Source organism: Zingiber officinale, chromosome 10B (assembly GCF_018446385.1).
Source record: "Zingiber officinale cultivar Zhangliang chromosome 10B, Zo_v1.1, whole genome shotgun sequence".
NCBI lineage: Eukaryota > Viridiplantae > Streptophyta > Magnoliopsida > Zingiberales > Zingiberaceae > Zingiber > Zingiber officinale.
This window is the reverse complement of record NC_056005.1, coordinates 82,318,198-82,344,371: the sequence shown is the minus strand read 5'-3', so window position 1 is coordinate 82,344,371 and position 26,174 is coordinate 82,318,198. Positions and strand designations below refer to the sequence as shown.

The window sequence follows — 26,174 nt, the reverse complement described above, 5'->3', positions numbered from 1 at the left end:
TGCATCAACATAAGTCTGGACGTTAAATACAACTCAGATATTAATTAGATTAAAGTTAATCAGTCAAGTCAAAAAACTGACTGCTTGTAATCAACTTAATCTGACTAACCATGTGAAAGCTACTATCTTCTGATAGCTAGTTAGTACCTAATTGGTTAGACAGCTGGTTAAAGTTAAATATCAAGTTCAGGGGGAGAATTAACTCAAATTTTGTGTGTTTGAAAAATGCCTTTTAAAACCTAACCTATGTTTGAACATTGAATTTAACTATGTATTTGAAAAATGTGAAAGTTTAATCCCACCCAATTTTCAAACCTGATTTGAAAAATTAACTATTTTCAAATTTAGCCTTTATCAAATTAGCCTTAAAAATTAATCTTGGCAAAAATTTTATTTCTTGAAAAATTATTTAATTTTTGCTTTGTTTTGAAAAATCGAAGTTGAAAAATTTACCTTTTTGAAAAGTAGATGTTACTTAAACATAAAAAGTAAATTTGAAAAATCTATTTTTGAAAATTTCCACACGCTTGAGAGTTAAACTTGATTAACCTTAAATTTATACTTTTCAAAACTCAACCTGTCTCCCCCAAGTCAACTTGACTATTTTTTTACTTAGTGTTAAAAAATTGCACTTTTATCTTTCAAATTTTGAACCAAACTTAGATATCTTTCAAAATTTGATTACCTGTTACAGTAACTCTTCACTATGATTATTTACCTTTGTTCATTTTTTTGATGAATGTCAAAGGGGGAGGAGGGTTAGGTGGTTAAGTTAGCTAAACCAATTTGAAAACACAAACTAACTTTAAAACCACACAAATGCATGTTGTTTCTTGCATATGCTTTCACTAACTTAACCAGGTTGTCATTCCATCAAAAAGAGGGAGATTGTTGGTGCGGCTAGCACTAACGATTTAACCTAGGTTTTGATGAATGACAAATAGGTTAAGTTAGTCTTGTTGTTGTTTGACACTTTGATCGAGTGTGCAGGAGAAGTCCAGCTAGGTCAACGGGCTGACCGGATAGCTGGCGAGAAGTCCAAGCGAGTCGACGGGCTGACCGGACGCTTGGCGAGAAGTCCAGCTAGGTCGACAGGCTGACCGGATAGCTGGCGAGAAGTCCAAGCGGGTCGACGGGCTGACCGGACGCTTGGCGAGAAGTCGGACGGGCTGGCCGGACGTCTGGCGGTAAGTGAGGTAAGTCCGGAGGGAGTGGTGTGAGGGGCCGTTCGGAAGGGACATTAGGCGTCGATCCGGTTTAGATCCATTTCGGATGTCTAAGTCGAGATCGTGACTAGATTCCGGTCTCGGAAAGACAGAATCTAAGTCATACTCTCTTTATCCATCTGTTGAACTTTAACTGTGCTAACAATTTGTTTTACAGGATGTATATTTGCCTCGGACTAACTTTGTTGTGCAGGAAAAATGAGTCTTTCTGGAACAAGGTGGTCCGAGCGCCATCTTGGTTTGAGCAGTTACGTCACACTCCAGGCGCCCGGAAGGGATCCAGGCGCCCGGAACAGCATATAAAAGAAGCCCCAGGCAGGAGCTTCAGAAATTAATTTTTTACCGAGAACTCTTCTACTGCTGGTCTTGCTGCTCGACGTTCAAGTGCGACGTCAACAACGCTCCGACAAAAGTGCTCCTCCGGTGTTTATTTAATTTTTCTTTGTCGGTATTGCTTTATTATTACTAGCATTTCCTGTACTTATTCTGTAATCATATTTCGACTTGTTAGTGATTGCCCAACGAAAGTGGTCAAGGACCACGGGCCTTCGAGTAGGAGTCGTCACAGGCTCCGAACGAAGTAAAAACATCTGTGTCCACTTTATTTTTCCGCTGCGTTTATACTCGTCTTTTTCGAATCGATATTCACCCCCCCCCCCTCTATCGAATCTAACGGTCCTACAAGAGGTCCTTCGGACTCCATCTTCCTCTAGTGCTTTGCTCCCTTAGTGATTAGTCCGTAGAAGAGTGACCCACTTTATACCACTTGTTGAGACCTTGACGTCCGGCTAGATGGGGGTGAATAGCCGATCACCCACTTTTTCACTTCCTACGCTTGTTAGTGCACAACGAAAATATAAAACAAACTAATAGATGAAAGCTAAAACCTAGAGGCAATAAACAAGACAATCAAACCTCTAACACGTTGCAAATGTAGTTAAGAGATTAGGGCTCCTACTCCACGATTGTTCATAAGGTAGATGATCCTAATCCATCGGTAGATGACTCCCGGTAAAACCTTCGGCTATTTCACGTATCTCCTTGTGGGTTGAGAAACCTCACCACAACTCGCACAAGCATGCTTGGGATGCTAAGGCACTTGGAAGACTACTAATAGGGGTTAACCACCTCTATTTCATCAACCATGGCCAGGCACCCTGAGCTCTATTAAATAGAGCTCGGAAGGAAACACTTAGCTGTGTTTCTTGCCATCGGTAGACTAGTAAAGACAGTAATCAACTAGTCCTAAGTGGAATTTGACCATTACAAGCCAATGACTCGATACCAGTTGACTTCTATAGTAGACCAGTTGATTGTTACAGTGTACAAATCAACTGCTACAGTAGCTACTACAGTAAAGGTTAGCTACTACAGTAATGATTGATTGCTATAGTACCAAACGATTATTTTCGCAATCGGCAAACACAGAAATATTTATGCCCTGCCCCAGTCAATTGGTTAAATCCTAATCCTAGGATTTGACCCCCGAGTACATTCACTCATCACTTGTCCTCACCTAACCATCCTAGACCTAGCCTTCTAGCCTCCTCCATCAGCTTCGCATCCCTTGGGTGCCTCCCCATCCTTTACGCCTTGCCGTCTGGAGCTTCTTTCAGTCTTGTTCTTGTTGTTGGGTCTTCCTTTGCCAAGAGACTCCTCATCTCCGAGACTTCAACCATTGCTAAGTTACACTTAGACTTACGTTGCCAAGATTGCATGCTTGGACTTACACTGCCAAGATTTCACTTGGACTTTCACCTTTGCTAAGATCACACTTGGACTTTTTCTTGTTATATCTGTATCCTGCACACTCACAATGTATATCAAATAGAAGAATAAACCTAACTTAAACCTTTGCCCAAACATTAAAATGTAGGGTCACATAGATTGCTCAAACAAATATGACATCAAGTGATTTTAAACCTGATCGACCTCTGCTCAACCAACTATAAATGTAGAATCTCCTAAGGATAAGTATCTTTAAGCTCACCCAGTCTTTACCGGGTCAGACTTACACAGAGAGCCTTATGTTTGATCGGTCTTTATATGATCGATCATATATTAACATCTTTGTGGGGATAAGTGCCTTTAAGCTCACCCAATCTTTGCCTGGCCGGACATACACAGAGAGTCTTATGTTTAACCAACCTTTATCTGACCAATCATATATTAATAGCTTTATGGGTTTAAGTGAGTTTAAGCCTGCCCGATCTTTGCTCGACTTGGCGTACACAGAGAGTCTTACTTTTAACCGATCTTTATCTGACCGATCGTATATTAACAACTTTGTGGGGCTAAGTGCCTTTAAGCCTGCCCTGTCCTTGCTCTGCAAGCGTACACAGAGAGACTTACGTTTGACCGGCCTTTATCTGACCGATCATATATTAACATCTTTGTGGGGCTAAGTGCTTTTAAGCTTACTCGGTGTTTGCCCGATCGGGCGTACATGAAGAGTCTTACTCTCAACCGACCTTTATTTGATCGATCATATATTAACAACTTTGTGAGACTAAGTGCCTTTAAGCCAACCCGGTCTTTGCCCGACCGAGTGTACAGGGAGAGTCTTACTTTTGACTGACCTTTATCCGGTCGATCGAGTATAAAGAGGTTTTAGAGGGCTCGAGTGTTTAGAGCCCGATCATTCTTTCATCCGGCCAGTCTCCCCTGGACTCGACCGACTATTTGACCGATCAGCTACATTAATTCTTGAATTCCAAAGTAAAATACTAGAATTCTTTTGATCGGCCAACTTTATGGTTGGTCGGCCCTATCCGAGCGTCCTGCCTTGGAGCCTTTCGGATAGTATCCGAGAACTTTGATGTTGGGTGATCCACAGAATTAGATGGAGAATACTTCTCTATTCTGATTTTGACCACTATATCATCTTGACTTTAACCATCATGTCATCTTTTAGATTCACTCACTATAACTCATATCATATAATATATCAATTAGCTAAATTAATTATGAAAAATTATAAATATATAGGGTGTTACTCTCAATTATTTTTAGTATTTTATATGATCATCAAATTAAATTATTATGTATATTTGATAATAACTAGATCATCAAATTAAATTAGTTTTTTTTTAAATTTAATTTATACTTTTAATTGAGATACTTCAATTTGATTTTGGTTTCATCTGCTAAACGGATAAACCCGAGACGCATAGATTACTTTTTTTTATTTAAAATTCTTTAAATAATATCTGAAAAAAAAAGCCGAATTCAATTCATAATCTGTTCAAGTGGGAAGTGGCTGTGGCAGTGACACCTCAAACTTCACCCACTAAGCCACCGGCAAGCAAGCCCCATCCCTCTCTCATGGCCGCAGATCTCCCAAACTCCGTTAAACAACTCTCCGATTCCGGCGCCTTCTCCTCCCTCCCTCTCCAATTATACGCCTCTCGAGATCCCGCCGCCCCCTCCGACGTCGACGCCACTCTCGAGCCCCAAATCCCGACCATCGACCTCTCCCTCCTCACCGGAGCAACTCCCCGCGAACGCGCTCGCATGGTCCAACGGCTCGGCCGAGCCTGCCAAGACTGGGGCTTCTTCATGGCACGCACTTTCCGCGTCGTCAATGAATCTCCGTAGCGTAGCGTAATTCACGCATGCATCTTTAACCGGATATTAATTGCAGGTGGTCAATCATGGCGTGCCAGAGGGGCTGCGGCAGGCGATGCTGGAGGAGGCCAATAAGTTCTTTGACCTGGAGGAAGAGGACAAGGCGGAGCTCCGCGGAGAAACTGTCTTGGATCCCATCCGATACGGCACCAGCTTCAACCCCAAGGCGGAGGTCGGCGTCCGGTATTGGAGAGACTTCCTCAAGCTGGCCGTGCACCCGGACTTCCATTCTCCGGCGAAGCCACTTTGTTTCAGGTGGTTAATTCCGAAGCCATGCTGATTTCGATTACAGCACTGAAAACGATCCAATTTGGCAATTTTTTACTCTGTTTCAGCGATGTATTACGCGATTACGCGACTTGCACGAGGAGAGTGGGCATGGAGCTGCTCAAAGGCATATGGGAAAGCTTGGAGTTGGAAGAGAACGACATGAACAAGGCCTTGAAGCTCGACTCATGCTTCCAACTCTTCGTTGCCAACTTGTACCCTCCCTGCCCACAGCCAGAGCTCGTCTTCGGCCTTCCTCCGCACTCCGACCATGGCCTGCTCACGCTCCTCCACCAGAACGGTGTCGACGGCCTCAACGTCGAGCACGGAGGCAAGTGGGTCCACGTCAAACCCCTCCCCGGCTCCTTCCTCGTGAACGCCGGCGATCACATGCAGGTCGAACTATATACGTACCTCTGTTTCTGTTATTAAATGGAGCACTGATCAGTGAAAAGGTGCAGATTGTTACCAATGGGAGATACAAGAGCGCGCTGCACCGAGCCATGGCCAACGGCAAGAGCACAAGGGTGTCGGTGCTGACGGTCGTGGGGCCTTCCCTGGACACGGTGGTGGAGCCGGTGGCTGCTCTGGTTAGCTCGGAGAGGCCGGCCATGTACAGGGGATGGAGCTACAGGCAGTTTCTGGAGTACCAACAGGGGAATCAGCTCAAAGAGAAGGCTGTGTTGGAACTACTGCGATGTAGAGATCATGAAGATGTAATTTGACTTGTAGTAACAATGCTTCTGATCAAATAAATGGATGGTCAAATTATCGGTCAATGAAGTTGTTGACACATTCTTTCTCCCAAGAATATTGATGATTGAAATGAAACAGCTTAAGATACACTTCAAAAGAGAGTTAGACTAGCCATGGGATGAATCATAGATTTATTCCAACGCTCAAGTTAAGGTTTACTTAGGATGATATGTGAGAAAAAGAAGAGAATGGAGAGGGAGAGTAGAACTTAGTATAAGATTTCGAGAGTCTCCATGACAATTGAAATATCATTATTATATGAGCTAGTGAGGGGACTAAATCTGACCGTCATTAGTTGCTGCTTCATTTATCTAACACCATGTATTTGTAGGAGAACATCTAGGAGTTTAGGAGACTGAATTTGATAACTTTATTACTGCTTCTCTATTATTAGGATGTCACGCGTTCTATAATATTTGTAGTTACTGATAGCGAGCTCATATAGGGCATAAGTCTGTCTTGAGAATGAAAAAATTGAGGTCAATGTGGAGTGACCTTGAGAATAGACAAAGTTAATATCTGAAATCAAGATTGAGACGATGTTGAAATTCAATGCAGAGAGAGGGTGTTAGTGAATAAGGCTGAGACAGAGATGGTGCCAATGGTGGCAGCAAGAACTAAGAGGGAGTTTGTTGCTGAGACTAAAATGGAGTCTGTTGCTAAGACTGAGAGAGAGTCTGCCGCAAAGATGAGAGAGTTTATCACCAAGATTGAGAAGGAGCTTGTTGTTGAGATTGAGATGAAGTTTGTTGCCGAAACTGAAATGGAGTTGGTAGTTGAAACTGAGACTGAGAGATAATGCTGGGACTTGAATTTGAACCAAAGACTTGGATTTGAGCCAAGGAAAGTGTCCAGATCAAGAGCCAAGACTGAGAGCTGGTACAAGGACTTGAGATTGATCCATAAGGGTTGTCAGGATTTGAGGCTGAGCCAAGGAAGTGTCGAGAGCAGAAACTGAGATATGATTGGTGGTTTTTCTTCCACATTTATATACTCGTTGGCCTTTCTAAGCAGGTGGTCGAAGTCCCTAGGCGGCTTCCTGATAACCGATCGGAAGAATTCTCCCTCGACGAGCCCTTGGGTGAAGGCGTTCATCATGGTCTTGGATGAAATGGATGGGATATCCATGGCCACCTTATTGAAGCGTTGGATGTAGGCTCCGAGTGTTTCCTTCAACCCTTGCTTCATGGAAAAGTGGCTGACGTTAGTCTTCTGATAGCGTCGACTGCTAGCGAACTGATGTAAGAAGGCAGCACAGAAGTCTTTGAAACTGCGTATATATCCGTCTGGTAGTCTTCGAAACCATCTCTGCGCCGACTCGGAGAGGGTTGTGAGGAATACTGATACTTCACCCCATCTGTGTACTGGTGAAGTGTGGCCGCATTATCAAATTTATCCAGATGATCGTCTGGATCAGTTGACACGTTGTACTCTCTGATCGCCAATGGAGTATAATACCTCGGCAGGGGGTCTTGCAAGATTTCCTCGGAGAATTGTCGGTTGATCCATTCAAGCGATGCAATGCCTTGGGGTGCGTTTCCTTTTCATGTGTCTCGAACGGGAGCGTCATCCGAGGATGATCCCCTCTCTTGGTTTGCCTAGGTTATCTCTGAGGGGGTTTGGAATAAGACGTGATGGAAGGATTGGCGCGGGCGGCGCTTCCCTTAGAGTGTCGGTCGGCCTTCTATTATGTCCCCACACAGAGAGATGTTCCGCTCGATCTTCATGCCTCGCTCATGCTGCTGCTGATGTCGCGGGCTGCTGCGTTAGCCGATCGGCTAACGCTTGTTGTTGTTGTTGTTGCTTGATCATTTTTGCCACTCGGGCTTGCACGAGCATGTCGAGCCCTTCTTAGATGAGCGTCACGGTGGTTAGTCGTCCAGCGTCCTCCATCTTCTTGGCATGAATGCAAGTTACCTTCCCACAGACAACACCAAATATGATCCTATCCAAAAGTCGATGAGATGGATACTGGGGATGTGGCGCTCCCGCTGACCTCCTGTGGCCTTCACTTTGACCTACAACACAAGTGATGTCAGTGCCAAGCCAAGGAAAGGGTCCCTGGCGATGACCATCCGACGCTCAAGTCAGTCTCCGATGAAGAAGAAGCAAAGAGCGGAGCAACGAGAAAATTGTAGCGCAATAGTAAAATATTGCATACCTTCGCCGATGCTTGGACCCCCTTTATATAGAGCTCCTGTAGCGTGTGTGCACGCTTCCCAAGGTCGGCATGCGTCCCCAAGTTTTTCCAGAAAAGATTCGTCAATAAAGTGTCTTTGACACGGTACCTTAACATGCCGAACATATCTCTGAAGTGACGGTGGAAGCTTTCGTCGTATGATCCTCTGTCTGACCATGACGCTTGTTAGCGGCACTAGCTCCCAAAAGGATGTCAAAAGATAGCCTGTTGTGTCTGTTACTTGGTTGAACGGAATAACTGCTCGGCCGGAATTCTGTCGTCCGTGCGTTATCTGCTGCTGGGCCGAGCGAGATAGCCGCTCGACCGGAATTCCATTGTTTGCATGTTCCGTTGCTAGGTCAAGCGGGATAGCCGCTCGACCGAAAGTCCACTGTCCGCGTGCTCTGTTGCTGGGCCAAGCAGGATAGTCGTTCGCCCGGAAGTCCACTGTCCGCATGCTTGGCTGATGTCAAGTCTGCTGCTAGGCTGAGCGGAAGAGCCGCTCGGCCTAGTTTTTGCATACTACTCCTTTTGTCATCCTCTTATTTGAGTGTCGGGTGCTCGGCTCATGGCCGAGTCAGAGATGATATCGGATTGGGTCTTTCCCTTTCTGATCGGGCCTTTCCCTTTCTGATCGGGGTATGCTTTGCCTGATCAGCTGATGCCTTATACACGTTGACCGTCTTGACTTTGATCTCCTTTGATTTTCATCGTGATAGGAAGTTAGAGCCTCTTATCATCATCCCATCACCTAGATTATTAAAAAAAGAGAGAGAGAAAAAGTTCTCCAAAGGACAAAGTGAGTGAGAAATAGGAATAGGACTCTGGCTTTCTTTCTCAACTGCCTCTTGAAATATGCCAAGCAAAAGCAACTTAAAGCAACAAGAACAAAAAAAAGATGCCAAAAAGAAACCATCATTTATCATGGCTGCTTGCCTCCCCATTCAGGAGGAATATTCTTATCCTGCATTATTACCATGCGAACAAGCGAATTGGTTCTTCTCTTCTCTCCCAATACACTTTGAAACACCCATTTATTAAAATCGCTGCTAAACTAATATAATTCTTAATGATATTTTATATAGACTACTTCGAATTAATAATCGGAAATGACTCTAGTAATGGTAAAATTAAAATTATTATTGTGTGACCTAATCACATATTTAAATAGCTAAAATAATCTTTTACAATACTATAACCGAATCAATATAGTCCAATCTTTCTTTAAAATCCCATATTGATAAAAACTTCATGTATTTGAAGTTAAAAATTCTTGGGAAAAACATATTTTGTCTTAGAAACGCAATTAAATCCCAAGCTTGGACAAAAAATATTACAGCATTTTTGTAGTTGAAGACGTATGAATTTTAAACCCTGGTTGTTATATCGAATGTCATCCTACTTTTTACCATGGCATCATCGTGCCCGAGCAAAAAGAATTTATTATGTACAGATACATGAGCGAGCATGAAACCACTCTTACATGAAAGTTATGGATATACAGTAGAAGAATTATTATCATTATTTTTAACACACACGCAGAAAGAAAAGCCAAAAGAAAAAGAAACAAGCGATAGGGACGACGAATTATTTATACCACCAAGAATTTAAATTGATCGATCAGCAACAGAAGCATTAGTTAATTAATTAACTCGTCCTAGAGCGCATAGGCGACTGCGGCGGCGGCGGCGGAGGCGACGAAGGCAACGAAGGCGGCGGAGTCCCATCCCGCGGTGCGGCGCGTGGTGGCAGCATTGGTGGTCGGAGGGGGAGGTTCAATGGCCGGGGCAGGGGAATTGCCGCCGGTGGGGGTGGGGGAGGGAGGGGAGAGGGAGGGGGCTTCGGGTGCTGGCGTCGTCGGAGCTGGAGTCGGTAAGGTGGGGGCAGGCGCCGGGGTCACGGGCGCCGGGGCCGGGGTGGGCGGGGGGAGGGTGGGGGGAGGCGACGGTGCCGGAGTGGGAGGAGCGGGCGAGGGGGTGGGCGGTCCGATGGGCGCTGGGCCAGGGGCCTGCGCGGCAGAGACAGCGAACAGGATCGCCAGCGCCGCCACGAGCAGGGGGAGGCGAACGCCGGAGAACTCCATGACGGCCAGCCTGGAGGAGAGAGAGAGAGAGAGAGAGAGAGAGAGAGAGAGAGCTGCGACTGGAGAAAACACATGCACAGAGGCAACTATATAAAGCTCCAAGCTCCAAAGGCAGAATACTTTATTCATTTATCTGTTTATTTATTAATTTCATATTAAAATGGGCAATAATGAAAGGGAGTGTTTTTTATTTTTAAGGAATTTCCTAGGTGAGTCCCACCCATTAGCCCTTTTATAATTACATTACTGTATACTGTTTAATTATTTTTTGATAAACTGATTTCGTTTCAAAATTTTGATAGGTGTTTCAAATTTAAACCCTAAATAATTTGGGTAGACTTAACATGTTCAACAATATATATGTTATATGGGAGCAATTATAATTTAATAGCTATTAATTGTAATTATATAATTTAATAGCTACTAAAATGTATACTTAATCTGTTAAAAAAAAATCATGTTATAGTATTTAAGATTTTTTAGCTGTTAAAGTGTAAATTTGACATGTTCACATAATATTTATATTATAACATATACGAAACCAGTGCTAGTACAACTTAGACTTATCCTATTCAATAATATTCAAGTTATAGCAGGTACAAACTGTAACTACTACAACTTAAAATTATCTTGTTCAACGGTATTTACCTTGTAGCAACTATGAAATTAGAGTTGATATAATGTAGACTTGTCATGTTCATGCAACTGACCGATTGATTCAAAATTTAACATGTGTGACAAGAGATAATAATATCAAATAATCACTAAAAAAAATCAACATTTCCGACGGGACTACCGACGGAATTATTATTCCGTAGGTATACTTATTTTTTACCGACGGAATGAGTCATTCCGTCGGTATACTTAATTGTTACCGACGGAAATCTGAATTCCGTCGGTGAACCAAGGAATTTACCGACGGAATATCTCATTCCGTCGGTAAAAAATAAGTATACCGACGGAATAAGAATTCCGTCGGCAACACTCCCTAAAAAAACCCTAGCCTCGATCGCTGTTTCCCTCACGCGCGCGGCTGGCCGACACTTCTTCATTCTCTCGATCCCGATCGCAGGTTAGGTTTTGTTTTTGTTTCCTTTTTTTTCCGACGATCGGCAGTTGCCGCCGGCCCGCGCCCACAAGCGGCGGCACGTGCCCGCAGTGGGCTTCCTCGGCCGCAGCGTATATTTGCGGCCGCCAGCGGCTGGCGACGTTCGCCTTCGGCCGCCAGCGGGCTTCTGAGCTAGCCGGCGGCCGGCGGCGGCCGCCTGCGGCCTTCTACGACCGCCAACAGCCGGCGGCGGCCGCCTGCGGCCTTCTGCGCCCGCTAACGACCAGTGGCGGCCGGCTGCAGCCTTCTGCGCCGGCCAGCGGTCGCCTGCGCCTGCTTGCGGCTGTGCCGGCTGTCATCGGCCGCCTGTGCCTGCCTGCGACTGTATCGACTGTCGTCGGCCGCCAGCGGGCTGCTGGCGGATGTGCTAGTCGGCGGGCAGCTAGCTGATTGCGGTTGTGCCGGCCGGCGGTTGGCTGCTGGTGCTGCGAGCAACTTGAAAGTTATTATTGTCTTAATTTTTTAGCTAAAATATTTTTATTTTGTAAACAAGTAGCATTTGCTGCTCTTCTCCAGTTGACCTATACATCTTCAAGTAAAATTTACTAAATCATACTGTATATCATTTAACATTATTAAATTTAGAAATATGTTATGTTAGTATGTTAATTTATAACATAACATAGTCCGTTTGTTTTCTTTGTGTTAGTATCTTAATCTATGTTAATTTTTAGTTCTCAATATATTAGTTTTAGGTGAAAATGTCTATGAACAAAACTTGGATGTACAATCGATTAGAAAAAGGATTTATCAGAGATGATTTTATTGCTAAAGTTGAACAGTTTGTGAACTTTGCTAAAAGTCACCCGGAATGTATGAATGACGTTGAGTTATCATTTAAACTAAATGTTTAACTTATAATTACAGAAAAGATAGACATGGGTGGACGGGCAAGAAGACCAATTTAAAGCTACATGGAATACTTACTGTGCTAAACTCTACAGAGATCATATGTATTACATGAGAAAGAAGGGCACTAGGCCTGCGTATGTTTCGGAGGCGATATGGAGTGCATGGACGGCCACCTGGGCTGCAAAAAGGTGGCAAGCTAATGCCGAAAAGGCAAAAGCAAATAGGAATACAGAGCCAGGTGGCCCGAGCACCGGAACCGCTCGGCATACGGCAAGATCTAGATCTATTGTTGAGCATACCATGGATCTGGTGAGTATAATTTAAAATTAGATTTTGTAACAAATTTTTTATTTATTACCAACCTTGTATTGTTGAGCATTCTAATTTTTTCCCTAATTTTTTGAATGTAGGAACGTGAGCTTGCCCGACAGCCTACATGCATGGAGATTTTTCTGAAGACCCATAAGAAGAAGGATGGGTCATTTGTTGATTCTCGATCTCAAACTCTACATGTAAGATAATTAACTTTATTACATTTGTTCATTTCTATCTTGATTAGTAATTAGTAATACAGATCAAATTGGATATTATATTATTTTTTATGCAGCAACAAATGACAGAAAGGGTGGCTCAGGCATCTCAGCCATCAACAGAGGGTGGAGAGTCACAGTCTTTATCCACCGACGATCTAAATGAGATTTATTATGATGTTGTCGGTGGAAGGACAAAAAACTCCACCCTCTACAACCTTGGCTCTCAGGCCAAAGTGACATTTGATCGTTTGAGGAATCCAGTAGGTCGTGCTAGTTCCTCTTCTTCTAGTGAGATGCAGTCTTTAAGATTTGAAAATCAAGAACTGCGGTCTCAACTGAAATCAATGGATCAGAGGATGACTGATATGGATCAGTGGAGGGCTGATGAGGAGAAGAAGAGAGCTGAACGTGACAAGAGTAATGACGATCTCATGGCCCAAATGCGGGCGATCGTGGCTTCTTTCACCCAGACATCACAGGGTTCTGAGTCACAGGAGACTCAAGATCCATCAGACGGTGATCGTTAACTTTTTTGAGGTTTGTTCAGCTACACTTTAGTTTTTTATTTATTATATATATAGAACGTGAGCCTGTTTTGATATTATAACATGTTTATTTCTAAAGGTTTTATTACTATATGTTTCAGGAGTCACGTTCAGTCTTATTTATATATTGACTCTTCACTACTTCATTTGCTCACTTTTGTTCAGGTATTATTTCATATAAAATTCTTAATACATATATATGCAAAATGTTTATTTATACATCATCATTTTGTATTTGCCTTTTTACAGGATTTTCTTTATGATTTCGCGTTCTCGTATTATTTGGACTACATTTTTCGTTCGGTATGTATTATGTAAACTCGATTTTAGATATGGATATGTGTGGAATATGTATTCTGTAGATTTGGTTAGCTATGGATTGTATGAAATATGATTTTTTGTGGATTTTATTAGTTTGTGATTATAATATGATAGATATATGTGTGTGGATTATATTTGATGTAGATTATATTTGTTGTGAATTGTATTTGTTGTGTGGATTGTATAAAACCATCGATTGTGATGGTTTGTTTATATATTTGGAAAATGTATATGGGAACAACGTGTAAATAGAATGAATCTGTGAATTTTTTTTTTTGATATCCCGTCGGAATACCGACGGAAATCGTTTCCGTCGGTAATTATCGAAACTTATTTTCGATATGCCTACGACGGGATTTCCGACGGAACAAGCTATTCCGTCGGTAATTCCCGACGAAATAGGCTATCCCGTCGGGAACTCCCGACGGAACAGGCTGTTCCATCGGGAATTACCGACGGAATTTGGTAGTTCCGTCGGTACTTCCTGACGGAACAACCTATTCCATCGGGAGTTCCCGACGGAACAGCCTGTTCCGTCGGAAATATCGTAATTTGTGGTGAGGTGTCATGTTTTAACATTGCCGACGGAGTTTAATTTCTGTCAGTATTCCTACCGACAGAAACTAAATTTCTGTCGATATATAATACCGACGGAATTATGTTTCAGTTAGGAATGTTGGTCGGCGGATATTATACCGACTAAAATTATTCCGTCGGAAATCCATCGGCATGGTAATGTAGCGACGGAAGGCCGACGGATATTTCCGTCGGTAAACCTATTTTTTTTTTTTTTTGTAGTGAATGTTCTTAAGAGACACTTACTATTTTATAGGGATTGGTGGGATGAGATGTTCTTTTAATAAAAACATAAAAGAGGGTTGCTCATGTGATGATTAAAAAAACAGTGCTCTTTTGATTTTTTTTTTCTTTTTCTATATTAAAATGGACTTAAAAATTTGACTTTAAATTTATAGGCAACTTGCTACTTAGGTGAACCTTAATAATTGCAACTCTTATCTTATGTTCAGTTAACTCAAGTAGATTTGAAGCTTAATCAAGCTTAAAATTTGCAGGCCAAAGATATAATAAAAAGGCTATATGTAATTGTGGCAATCAAGATAGTGATGGCTAACTAATTTAATGGAAATTGTGTGGATAAATTTGTTTTATTTGCTGTCATAATGTTGCTGCAGTGTGATTCTTAATTCTGAGGGGCACATGATAATATGCCTGCTAAATGTGTAGTAATGTTGTCCAGTTGGGAATGATGATGAAGAATATGCTTTCTGAGAGTGTTGTTTACACTTTGGGTTGAAGGTTCTGTTGCTAGTGGTGTTGTTTATTATGCTTGGAATTATTAGGAGGGGGAACAGATTATGTAGTGGATGCTAATGATGGGGATTTCATCTCTTATCACAAGGGGGAGCAAAAAAAAAGGTAGTGTTTTAATGTTTAGTAGCACTGTTATTCTTTATATGACAACATGCTCGTTGAAGTCTTTTTTTAGGGTTGTCGTGCTAAGGGAGATCGAGAAAGAGGTAGGTTATAGAGGTGAGGATGATGGTTGCGATGGAGCTTCTCTTTTTGGCCGACATTTCATACAATAGAAGGAATAGAAGGGCGGAGACTTCTTTAGTCAATGTGTTATTTGTAGGTCTTAAGGTTTATGTTAAGCATTGCCAAATGCTAATATTATGAGATTGGACATATTATACTGAGATAGGGTTGTAAATGAGTCAAACTGTTATGAGCAAATTTTTATATTCATTCAATAGGCACAAAGTTAATAGATAATTTATTAAATTCAATGGATAAATTTAAATGCATGTTTAGCTCATTAATATTCATAAATACATATTGTAAAATGTCAGAACAAAATTTATGACCCATATTTATCAACAAGACTTTTATTAAATAAATAAATAATCTCTTAAAATGAAGAAACAAACTTACAATATCAAGCTCACTAACAAACTGAACAAGTTTAAAAATATAAAAATTTTAAATAATCAAATAAGTTTAAATTAAAAATTCAATAACATCTAAACAAATAAATTTAAACTAAGTTCGTATCAAAGTCAAACTTTTTTTTTTTTTAAAAAAAGGAGCCCAATGTGAACAATCGAATCAATAGCTTAGTCAATTTTAAACTCAATTTGGTTTGTCTCATTTATCTTATCCATAAACTTAGTTCAACTTAGCTCATTTACAATTCTAAAGATAGTGCAATGAGATTTTAGAGTGGGACACAAATTAAGCTCTGTTGGACACCAAACAATATATAGCCGGAGATATATAGGGTATTTAGTTGAATTTAAAATTACACCGAATTCAAATTCAACTTACAATTGAGATGACCTGAGCTGATAATCTCAGGCTGCCAGCAGGGGCTGGTTTTGAGCAAATCGTCTGAGCAGCAAGTCAGGTCAGCAGCTCGGGTCGGCAAACCAGCTCGGCGGGTCGGCAGACCAGCTCGGCGGGTCGGTAGCTCAGTTCGGCGGGTCGGCAGCTCGGGTCGGCATACCAGCTCGGCGGGTCGGCAGCTCAGCTCGGCGGGTCGGCAGCTCGGGTCGGCAGACCAACTCGGCGGGTCGGCACCTCGGGTCGGCACCTCGGGTCGGCACCTCGCGTCGGCAGACCAGCTCGGTGGGTCGGCAGCTCAGCCGAACAGTAGGTCAGGATGGCAGCTCAGCCGAACAGCAGGTCAGGTCGGCAGCTCAGCCGAACAGTGGGTCAGGAGGATTGATCGAGGCCTGCGAGTTCGCAGTTTCCTTGAAACAGATTCGCCCCCACCTCCGGCTCTGCTTCGAGGCCTATTCGGGAGGTCTGTTTCCCAGGATACAACGATCTGACCGTGGACTCCACCAAGCACTGGTGGTCACGGCGAACTGAGTGGCACCCGATCACTATCACGGGCGCTCTGCCGAGCAGGAGTTGCACGACAGAGGGGAACGAGGAGGAGGACCTTTGCTTTTGTTGCTCTCTCTTCTTTTCTGCCTGTGATCACAGCCTCCTTATATAGGAGCTCAGATCAACGGCAGTGTTAATGACCTTAAAAAGTTCAACGTGGTAAAATGTTGGTTGTTCTTCTTGGGCAAATTTTTGCCCTGACCGGTCCGGCATTCGTGTACGCAGGTCGCGCTCACGCACGAGTCAACTTGGTTCAATGCAATACGGGCCCTGGATTTGCACCCCCCCTGCGCACCCACGCGTGAGAGAGAGCCTCTCCCCATGCATTTGTTCACATCCTCAATGCATGTGAATCAATATAAACCAACAAACTTGCCTTGAAACTTCCAATGTGGGACTAAAGTCCCATTCACAATGGAGCTTCTTCTCTTCCACCTCTTCTCCATTCACACTTATTCAACAATCCCCCACATGAATGGAGATATGGTATGTGATAGCATTCAGCAGTTGAGTCAAGTATAGGATAAGTAGGGTTTACCCTTTGAACCTTCCCTTGTAAAGATCTGGTTGCTTACTGGCTGATAGTAGACATGATGTCCTTGAACTATACTGTCGTCTGTGTAAGCAGTGACAAATCTCACCCAAGACTCTCCCTGATACAACTCAGTTCTCAAGAGTGTGTTCGTTCTTGGCCATGAACACGCCTGGTTCTGTGAGAAGCTCTAAGAATTGTGCCTCCAATTCTCTTCGAAGCGGCCCCACTTCTTTCTCACATAGGTGATCCCTCAAGAGTTACCATCTACTCTTTTTGATCATTAAAAGCTCATTAGCTTATCCTGCTCTAGTCACTGTTTCAATGGGCTACCCCCCACAGTGTGTTTAGTCAGTGCAGATTAGTTGTCCCTTTGAACCTAGTTTTTGGGATCTCCAGTCAGCATAGGTTGGGTGTCCTCTGCACTGATCGCTGACAACGGCATCAAGCCCATTCCCTGTGATGAGCTTGCAACTAACTCTCGATTTAACCCTTTGGTTAGCGGATCCACTAGGTTATCCTTTGACTTCACATAGTCAACAGTGATAACTCCAGTTGAGAGTAGTTATCTAATGGTATTATGTCTACGACGTATATGTCTAGACTTACCATTATACAGATGGCTCTATGCCCGACCGATTGCTGATTGACTATCGCAATGTATGCAAATCGCCGGCACCGATTTCGCCCATCGTGGAATATCTTCTATGAATTGCCGTAGCCACTCAGCCTCTTCACCGCACTTGTCAAGAGCTACAAACTCAGATTCCATCGTGGATCTGGTTATTACGGTTTGCTTAGAAGATTTCCAGGAAATGACTGTGAAGACATACCCACTCGTAGACTTAGAGTCTTTTATATCGGATATCCAACTTGCATCGCTGTATCCTTCGATTACAGCAGGATATCTCGTATAGTGCAGTCCATATTCACGAGTATACCTCAAGTACCTCAGTACTCTTGTTATCCCTTTCCAGTGCTCAACACCGGGATTACTCGTGTATCTACTCAGTTTGCTTACTGCGTAGGCCAAGTCTGGTCGAGTACAACTCATCAAGTACATCAGACTTCCAATCACTTGAGAGTACTCTATCTGCGAGATACTTTCACCTCGATTTTTTGATAGATGTTGACTCGTATATATCGGCGTTCGTGCCAAAGCAGTATCAGCTAGGCCCATGTCTTTCATGTCAAATCTTGAGTTCAACATATCTTTTGTGGATTTGATTATCTTATCATTACTCCCAATGATAAGTATGTCATCTACATAGAGGCAAAAGATGACATAGTCACTCTCTGTGGCTCTCATGTAGACACATTTATCACATTCATTGATCTTGAATCCACATTCCTTCATGGCATCATCGAATTTCTCATGTCACTACTTTGGCGCTTGTTTCAAGTCATATAATGACTTCACCAATCTACATACCTTGTTTTTCTGTCCTGGCACAGAAAACCCCTCAGGTTGGTCCATGTAGATTTCCTCTTCTAAATCCCCGTTTAGAAAAGCTGTCTTTACATCAATTTGATGTATTTTGAGATTCCATAGAGCGGCTATAGCCAACAATACTCTAATGGAAGTTATTCTCGATACCGGAGAGTATGTATCGAAGTAATCAAGGCATTCTCGTTGTCGGTATCCTTTGATTACCAATCTGGCCTTGTATTTATCGATCGTGCCATCTGACTTCATTTTCTTCTTGAAAATCCACTTGCAACCTAGTGGTTTACTTTCCGGAGGAAGATCCACAAGTTCCCAAGTGTGATTTTGCAAGATAGATTCTATCTCAGATGCAATTGCCTCTTTCCAGTGAGGTCCATCAGAAGAGCCTACAGCTTCTGAGTAACTACGGGGCTCACTCTCCAACATGAAAGTGATAAAATCCGATCCATAGGATTTTTCTACCCGAGCTCTTTTGCTCCGTCTAGGCTCAACCTCCACGGGTTCCTCATCATCATCATCTTCTTCGCCTTGTGTTTCGTTTGCCCGTTTTGAGGAGCTAGCATCCTCTCGGGTCTTATACGGAAACACATGCTCGAAGAACGAGACATTTCTTGATTCGATTATCGAGTTCTTGTGTATCTCCGGTATGTGTGACTCATACACACAAAATCGATAAGCACTGCTGTTATGTGCATATCCAATAAATATGCAATCAACAGTCTTTGGTCCTATCTTAATTCTTTTTGGATCAGGCACCAACACTTTGGCAAGACACCCCCACATTCGTAAATATTTGTAGGACGGTTGTCTTCCATTCCACAACTCATAAGAGCTCTTATCTATTTTCTTCCGAGGCACCTTATTTAAAAGGTAATTAGCTGTTAACACAGCTTCCCCCCACATGAACTCTGACAATCCAGAACTTAATAGAAGAGCGTTCATCATCTCTTTAAGAGTTCGATTCTTTCGCTCAGCAACCCCGTTTTGCTGAGAAGTATAAGGAGCTGTTGTTTCATGTCTGATCCCATGTTCAGCACACAACTCAGCGAACGGTGACACATATTCACCGCCTCGGTCACTTCGAACCACCTTAATCTTTCTATTAAGCTGGTTTTCAACCTCGTTCTTATAGAGAACAAATTTCTCTATAGCTTCATCCTTACTTTTAAGAAGATACACATAACAATATTTTGTGTTATCATCTACAAAAGTGATGAAGTATTTATTTCCACCACGCGTTGGCGTACCTTTTAGATCGCACACGTCAGTGTGGATTAGGTCAAGTGGTTCGTTACTTCTTTCAATATGTTGAAAGGATGACCTTGTCATTTTCGCTTCAACACAAATCTCACACTTGTGTTTTGGGTCAAGGTGGAATGTAGGTATGCTTTGCATGTTTATTAATCTACGCAATACATCGTAGTTAATATGTCCTAGTCTACCATGCCACAAACACGAAGACTCAAGCATATAAGTGGAAGAGCTTTCAGTTTTATTTATCTTGGGCCTAATGGCCATTACATTGAGCTTAAACAGTCCATCAGATACATAGCCTCTTCCTACAAACATCCCATTTTTGGACAATACAACTCTCTCCGACTCAAAAACAATGCGAAAGCCATGCTTGCTCAGAAGTGATCCGGACACTAGATTCTTCCGAATCTCCGGAACATACAGCACATTGTTGATGAGTTCGATTGCCACCATCTTCTCAACACCACCTTTCCTTGGCCCGTGATGTCCGAGATTGCTGAGTTCCCCATGAGCAGTTTGTCTCGGTGACTTCTTGAAGTTGTGGGCGACTCTTGTTCGGCGAGACATGTCGAGTGGCTCGATGTCGATCCACCATTCGCGGGTTTGAGCCGTCGAGGTTCACTCGGAGACCACAGTGTCGTCCATTTCGGTCCCTCGTTCGGGTTGGCCTCCCTGCTTCTTCTTGGTTTACACTCCGAAGATTTGTGACCCACTTTGTCACAGTTGAAGCACTTCCCAGAGAATTTCTTCTTGCTGATGCTTTCTTTGGGTCCCATCTTGGAAGACTTAGGGTTCTTCCGTTTCGAGCTTTGTCCGCGCTCGACCACGTTGGCTTTGACAGTAGCCGGAGAGAACAACTTTCTCTCTGAACTCTTGTTGTCTTCTTCGATGCGAAGTCGAACGATGAGTTCCTCCACATTCATCTCCTTTCGCTTGTGCTTCAGGTAGTTCTTGAAGTTCTTCCAGCCGGGAGGCAGCTTCTCGATGATAGCAGCCACTTGGAAGGTTTCACTCAGAACCATCCCTTCTGAGTGGATCTCATGCAAGATCACCTGAAGCTCCTGGACTTGACTGATCACCGTCTTGGAGTCAACTATCTTGTAGTCCAGGAATCTGCCCACGATGAACTTCTTTGCCCCTGCGTCCTCCTCTTGTATTTCTTGTCTAGGGACTCCCACAGTTCCTTAGCCGTACTCTTCATGCTATACACAGCGTGTAGCGAGTCGGCAAGGCAGTTGAGGATGTAGTTTCGACAAAGGAACTCAGAATGAGTCCATGCCTCCACTGTACTGATGGTTTGCGCATCAGCATCCTCAGTGCGCTTGGGAGGGTCCTCGGTCAAGAACCGAGCCAGATTGAGTGTGGTCAGGTAGAAGAGCATCTTTTGCTGCCACCTCTTGAAGTTCAGTCCACTGAACTTCTCTGGCCTTTCCCCATGACTGATTGGCACAGTTCCAATCGGGGCGGAGGGGGCCTAAATGTGTTGAGTCTGTTGCACCTCAATAGTTAGTTCCGTGGCCATTTCAACAGAATCGAATCTGTTTCAAGATTGTTGGACACCAAACAATCTGTAGCCGGAGATATATAGGGTATTTAGCTGAATTTAAAATTACACCGAATTCAAATTCAACTTACAATTGAGATGACCTGAGCTGATAATCTCAGGTTGCCAGCAGGGGCTGATTTTTAGCAAATCGTCCGAGCAGCAAGTTAGGTCAGCAGCTCAGGTCGGCAGACCAGCTCGGCGGGTCTGCAGACCGCCTCGGCGGGTTGGCAGCTCAATTCGGCGGGTCGGCAGCTCAGCTTGGCGGGTCGGCAGCTCGGGTCGGCAGACTAGCTCGGCGGGTCGGCAGCTCAACCGAACAGCAGGTCAGGATGGCAGCTCAGCCGAACAGCAGGTCAGGTCGGCAGCTCAGCCGAACAGTGGGTCAGGAGGATTGATCGAGGCCTGCGAGTTCGCAGTTTCCTTGAAACAGATTCGCCCCCACCTCCGGCTGTGCTTCGAGGCCTATTCGGGAGGTCTGTTTCCCAGGATACAACGATCTGACCGTGGACTCCACCAAGCACTGGTGGTCACGGCGAACTGAGTGACACCCGATCACTATCACGGGCGCTCTGCCGAGCAGGAGGAATGAGGAGGAGGACCTTTGCTTTTGTTGGAGCTCAGATCAACGGCAGTGTTAATGACCTTAATGGTCATTATTAGCTGAACAGCGAAACGGCCACCGTTTCACTCATTATTATTCGACCGATTTTATTCTGCATTAATCTCAAATTAATGTATCCGTTTTACAGCAACAAAAAGTTCAACGTGGCAAAATGTTGGTTGTTCCGGCATTCGTGTGCGCAGGTCGCGCTCGTGCACGAGTCAACTTGGTTCAATGCAATCCAGGCCCTGGATTTGCACCCCCCCTGCGCACCGACGCGTGAGAGAGAGTCTCTCCCTATGCATTTGTTCACATTCTCAATGCATGTGAATCAATATAAACCAACAAACTTGCCTTGAAACTTCCAATGTGGGACTAAAGTCTCATTCACAATGGAGCTTCTTCTCTTCCACCTCTTCTCCATTCACACTTATTCAACAAGCTCCTCCTAACTAGGTACACATTGAGGCCTATCATCGCCAAAGGATCTCCACACATGGCTTCACTTGGCAATGTGATGTTTTGAGCGATGTGCAAATAAACTTGTCCTTGGCTTCTCTCTCACGATCTTGTGAGATTATAAAAGATTCCCCTATTGTCTTCATTTGACTTCGTCTTCTTTTTATTTTTGTTTGGCTTGCATTAGTCTTTACTCGTGGTCCCGGGTAACTTCTCTTTTGCTATTGGATTTTTCTCTTGTAGTTGTTTTTTATCCCCCAAAGGTATCTAGTGAGCCTCTAGGTTGTGTCGCCTTAAGTTTCTAGCATATTCTGACTTGTTTACTCTTTCTTCATATCTCATCAAACTCTCTATGATACCATCCCTCTAGTTGATCAGGAGGTTGACATGAGCCAAGGAAATTCATTTTATAACAAAAGGTAAGTACGTTCACTTCAAGTGTTTCTCACAATTCATTCCCAGATTATGTGAAAAATAATAAATTATAAAATCAATTTATAACCCGACTGTCAAATGACTAAGGATGAAAAAAAAATTTCCCGTAAAAGTATACTTCAATCATAAATTGATCTCCTCTATTTTGGTAAGTCTATGAGCCAAGGGAATCCATAGAATAAAAAACGATTCACTTATCCCAATACAGATAGATGCTAACTTCCCAATGGGGGGAGGTTCACACATTTCGCTCTACCATTTACCTCCACTGGACTCGCAAAGCTCAAGTAGAGAAATATATGACATGCCAAATGATTTTATATGTTTGCATTTCTTAGAAATCCGACGAGTGTTCTAACTTCCCAATGAGATGCTCACCTTCTTGGTGGACTGATGGGTATTTTCTTGTTCAAGTTATTCGGTCAAGGTCCAACTAATAACATGGCTCTTCTATGCATTCACTCTTTTTGTAATATATCTAAGGTGTTTTACAATGTTAATTCTCTATTTTGTAGAAATGAATTTCTTCGAGTTCCTTAGTGATTCTTACACTGACGAGGAGGTTTACAACTCATCCTTTATGCTTAGTTTACTTGAAGTAGTGAATGGTAAAGGGACGAACCACATTAGGGGCCTGATATTGGTAATAATAAACGAACTCAGAAGATAACGTGACGATTAAAGTCAAAATGAGGTGGCAGTCAAAGTCAAGGAAAGAGAACATTCCTCACCTGGTTTGATTGCTCGCCCAACGCTAAGGTTTTCAAGTCCACACTACAAGAAAAACCTCATTTAACAACACTCAAACGACAACGGTTTTATACCAAATCGTTGTCTTTTTGCCTTTTAACAACGGTTTTAACAAAAAACGTTGTCTTTTAGTAATTTTTTTAGCCTATAACAACGGTTTTTTAAAACTGTTGTCTATTTATATTTTTTGGGGGCTACGACAACGGTTTTTAAAGGCTACGACAACGGTTTTTTAAAAATTGTTGTCTATGTGCGCTTCTTTCACCGCTTTTTCCCCTTCGCCATTTTTTGCTGCGGTGTTTTTTCTTTCCCTCTCCCCGAAATTTTTTGCCGCCGTATTCCATCCCTTTACCTTCTCGATCCAAGCCCCTTCTCCTTTCCTCTCCAAGACCTAAACTCGTCGCCCATTCTTTGCCCCGCCTCCTCCCTTCTGTCGTCCGCTTCCACCGCTCTGTTTCCACTACCACTCTACACCTCTGACTGCACACTCGTAGGTCCTCCCTCTTCCCCCGCCTCTTCCGCCTCTGCCCCTGTCGTCACAACCACCATCTCCGTCGGAGACAATCTTCCTGATGCCAACCTCTCCTACTTTGGCTCCGATGGGGAGCTCCAGACCGTCACCATCTCTGATCTCACCAAGAGCAAGAAAGCCATCTTCTTCACCGTCCCGAGGCCTTTACGCCGACGTGCTCGCAAAAGCACCTCCCTGGATTTGTGGAAAAGGATGGGGAGTTGCATGCCAAAGGCGTGGACACCATTGCCTGCATCTCGGTCAACGACGCTTCCGTGATGCATGCCTGGAAGAAGGATCTCAACATTAGGGACGAGGTTTTGCTACTCTTCAACAGAAACAGGGAGGTTTTGCTACTCGCACGAACCCCCGAGACGCTCCCAGAAGAAACCAACGTTTAATCATCATGGCGTATAAAGGGCGAAGGGAGAACACGCCTTCTCTCCTCGCCCGGAGACTTCGATCTGTTTTCGTTGTTCGCCGAGAGAGAGATAGAGAAGAGAGAGAGATGGATGCGTTCTTCCAATCCCGATCTCAGTCCCATGGCGGATGGACTCGGAATTCCTTCAAAAATTTCGGTCAGATCCCTTCGAATGTTCAAAATCATATGATGCTGGTACAGATTGACGCATTTTCCCCTCTTTGTCCCCCTTATTTGATAGTTGTCTTAAAGATCGGTTGTGTGTCTTTCGATATCGAATTAATTTGGTGATTTCCCCCTTTTTTTTCCCCCTTTTCTAGTTTCTTAGGGTTTGCTCTAGTTCTTGTGGGAAATTATGATCTGTTTTCTGACTTCTCGATTGGGGTTGTGATCCAGGTTTACTTGACGCTATGTTGCGCGCTCGCGGCATCAGCGGCTGGAGCTTATCTCCACATTTTGATGAACATTGGCGGATTTTTGACGATGATGGGTTGCTTTGGTAGCATCATGTGTCTACTTTCCATGCCTCCATATGAAGAGGTGAGCTCTTCTTCGTGATCTTCTGAAGAGAAGATAAAAATGTTTTTTTTCCTTTTATTCATCTGTTCTCTCTTGCAACAGAAGAAGAGGTTTGGGCTTCTGATGGCCGCATCTGCTTTTGAGGGGGCTTCCATTGGGCCTTTGATTGAGCTTGCCATTGAGTTCGACTCCAGGTACGTTTTTTTATTTGTTAGTGTATGTAGCCTGATTATTTATTTATTTATTTCCTTTCAAGAAATCCTTTGCTTTGTATGCAGCAAGTTTACTTATATCTGATAAGTTGCTAGACCCGCTCAAGATATCTGATTAGTTGTAAATTATGTGAGTTGTATAAGTTGCTACAGGTTAAATAATGGGTAAAGACATTCAAATGGATTTACCTTCCCTCTTTTTCTTTTTTTGGTGCGTATTACTTGAATGTGGTACATGCAAAGAGTGCCTACTATAATGTTCAAGTTCCCAAAACTGTGTTTGTGCTCATTAGAAGTTTGATAATTTGTAGTAACATTGTTATGGTTTGGCTGAATTTAAGTGGTTCAATGATTAAAATTTGGTATTATTGTCCTTGTACCAGACATCTTCAATTCGTCTTTATAGTAGATCCATACAAAAGTTATGTCCTATAAGATTGTACAGAGTAACATTGAACTCCAATTAACGTTAGCTTGTACTTGAAAAAATTACCAAAGAAAAAAAGGGAAAAAGATTATTTAAAACAAAGAATTATTTGAAATATATATATATATGCCCAAGTTACTGAGGATTCTCGACTTGCACCTTATTAGAATTTTGTAATATATAGTCTATGCTAAGGCTATCTTTTTTGTTTGATACTTGTTCCGAATTGGATAGGGTTGTTGTCTTCTATTACAGAATTTTGGTTTCTTATTCTTAGCATCAACAGTCACACTGTAACTATTTGTCAATGATTGTTATGTTTTATACATATAGAATTCTTCTGAAACCTTTAACAGCAAGTGATTTAGTAGCAACATCTTGAGTTGGGAAAGCCACTGCTAGATTGATACTCATGTTGATATTTCTATTAAACTTGTTGGGTTTTTCGGGCCGCGAAAACCGCTTTTCGCGTCGCGGAAACCCCGAATCACCCAAAGCCGTAGATCCGTGCAAGGAAAATTTTCGGAAAACATGAGTACGAGTTTTAATACTTTGATCTATAGTAGATCTACAAAGAAAACATTTTACCTTCGATGCGTGCCCTCGCAAAAATCCCGCTTGTCCAAGGTACGTGTCGGATCTCCAAAGTATCA

General features: G+C 43.0%; 3 protein-coding genes across 3 annotated transcripts; 2 read left to right on the top strand and 1 right to left on the bottom strand.

Annotated features, from left to right (window-relative positions):
- Window positions 1–4,469: 4,469 nt before the first annotated feature.
- On the top strand, window positions 4,470–5,899 carry LOC122030484 (2-oxoglutarate-dependent dioxygenase 19-like). Its single transcript, XM_042589704.1, has 4 exons — window positions 4,470–4,787; window positions 4,870–5,108; window positions 5,189–5,516; window positions 5,582–5,899. The coding sequence occupies exons 1-4, from the start codon at window positions 4,551–4,553 to the stop codon at window positions 5,843–5,845; spliced, it is 1,068 nt and encodes a 355-aa protein (XP_042445638.1). The 5' UTR covers window positions 4,470–4,550; the 3' UTR covers window positions 5,846–5,899.
- Window positions 5,900–9,712: 3,813 nt separating this feature from the next.
- Window positions 9,713–10,138, bottom strand: LOC122029225 (alpha carbonic anhydrase 8-like). Its single transcript, XM_042588164.1, has one exon. The coding sequence runs from the start codon at window positions 10,136–10,138 to the stop codon at window positions 9,713–9,715; it is 426 nt and encodes a 141-aa protein (XP_042444098.1).
- Window positions 10,139–24,333: 14,195 nt separating this feature from the next.
- LOC122029224 (bax inhibitor 1-like) lies at window positions 24,334–25,903 on the top strand. Its single transcript, XM_042588163.1, has 4 exons — window positions 24,334–24,558; window positions 24,760–24,903; window positions 24,985–25,076; window positions 25,855–25,903. Exons 1-4 carry the CDS (start codon window positions 24,349–24,351, stop codon window positions 25,901–25,903), a joined length of 495 nt encoding a protein of 164 aa, XP_042444097.1. The 5' UTR covers window positions 24,334–24,348.
- Window positions 25,904–26,174: the final 271 nt, after the last annotated feature.

Excerpts from the sequence above, each read along its gene's own strand:
- LOC122029225 (XM_042588164.1), bottom strand. The coding sequence starts at position 10,138 with ATGGAGTTCTCCGGCGTTCGCCTCCCCCTGCTCGTGGCGGCGCTGGCG.
- LOC122030484 (XM_042589704.1), top strand. The coding sequence starts at position 4,551 with ATGGCCGCAGATCTCCCAAACTCCGTTAAACAACTCTCCGATTCCGGC. Across the intron at positions 4,788-4,869 it reads AAGACTGGGGCTTCTTCATG|GTGGTCAATCATGGCGTGCC; the intron begins GCACGCACTTTC and ends TATTAATTGCAG. Across the intron at positions 5,109-5,188 it reads GCGAAGCCACTTTGTTTCAG|CGATGTATTACGCGATTACG; the intron begins GTGGTTAATTCC and ends ACTCTGTTTCAG.
- LOC122029224 (XM_042588163.1), top strand. The coding sequence starts at position 24,349 with ATGGCGTATAAAGGGCGAAGGGAGAACACGCCTTCTCTCCTCGCCCGG. Across the intron at positions 24,559-24,759 it reads TTCAAAATCATATGATGCTG|GTTTACTTGACGCTATGTTG; the intron begins GTACAGATTGAC and ends GTTGTGATCCAG. Across the intron at positions 25,077-25,854 it reads GCCATTGAGTTCGACTCCAG|AATTCTTCTGAAACCTTTAA; the intron begins GTACGTTTTTTT and ends TTATACATATAG.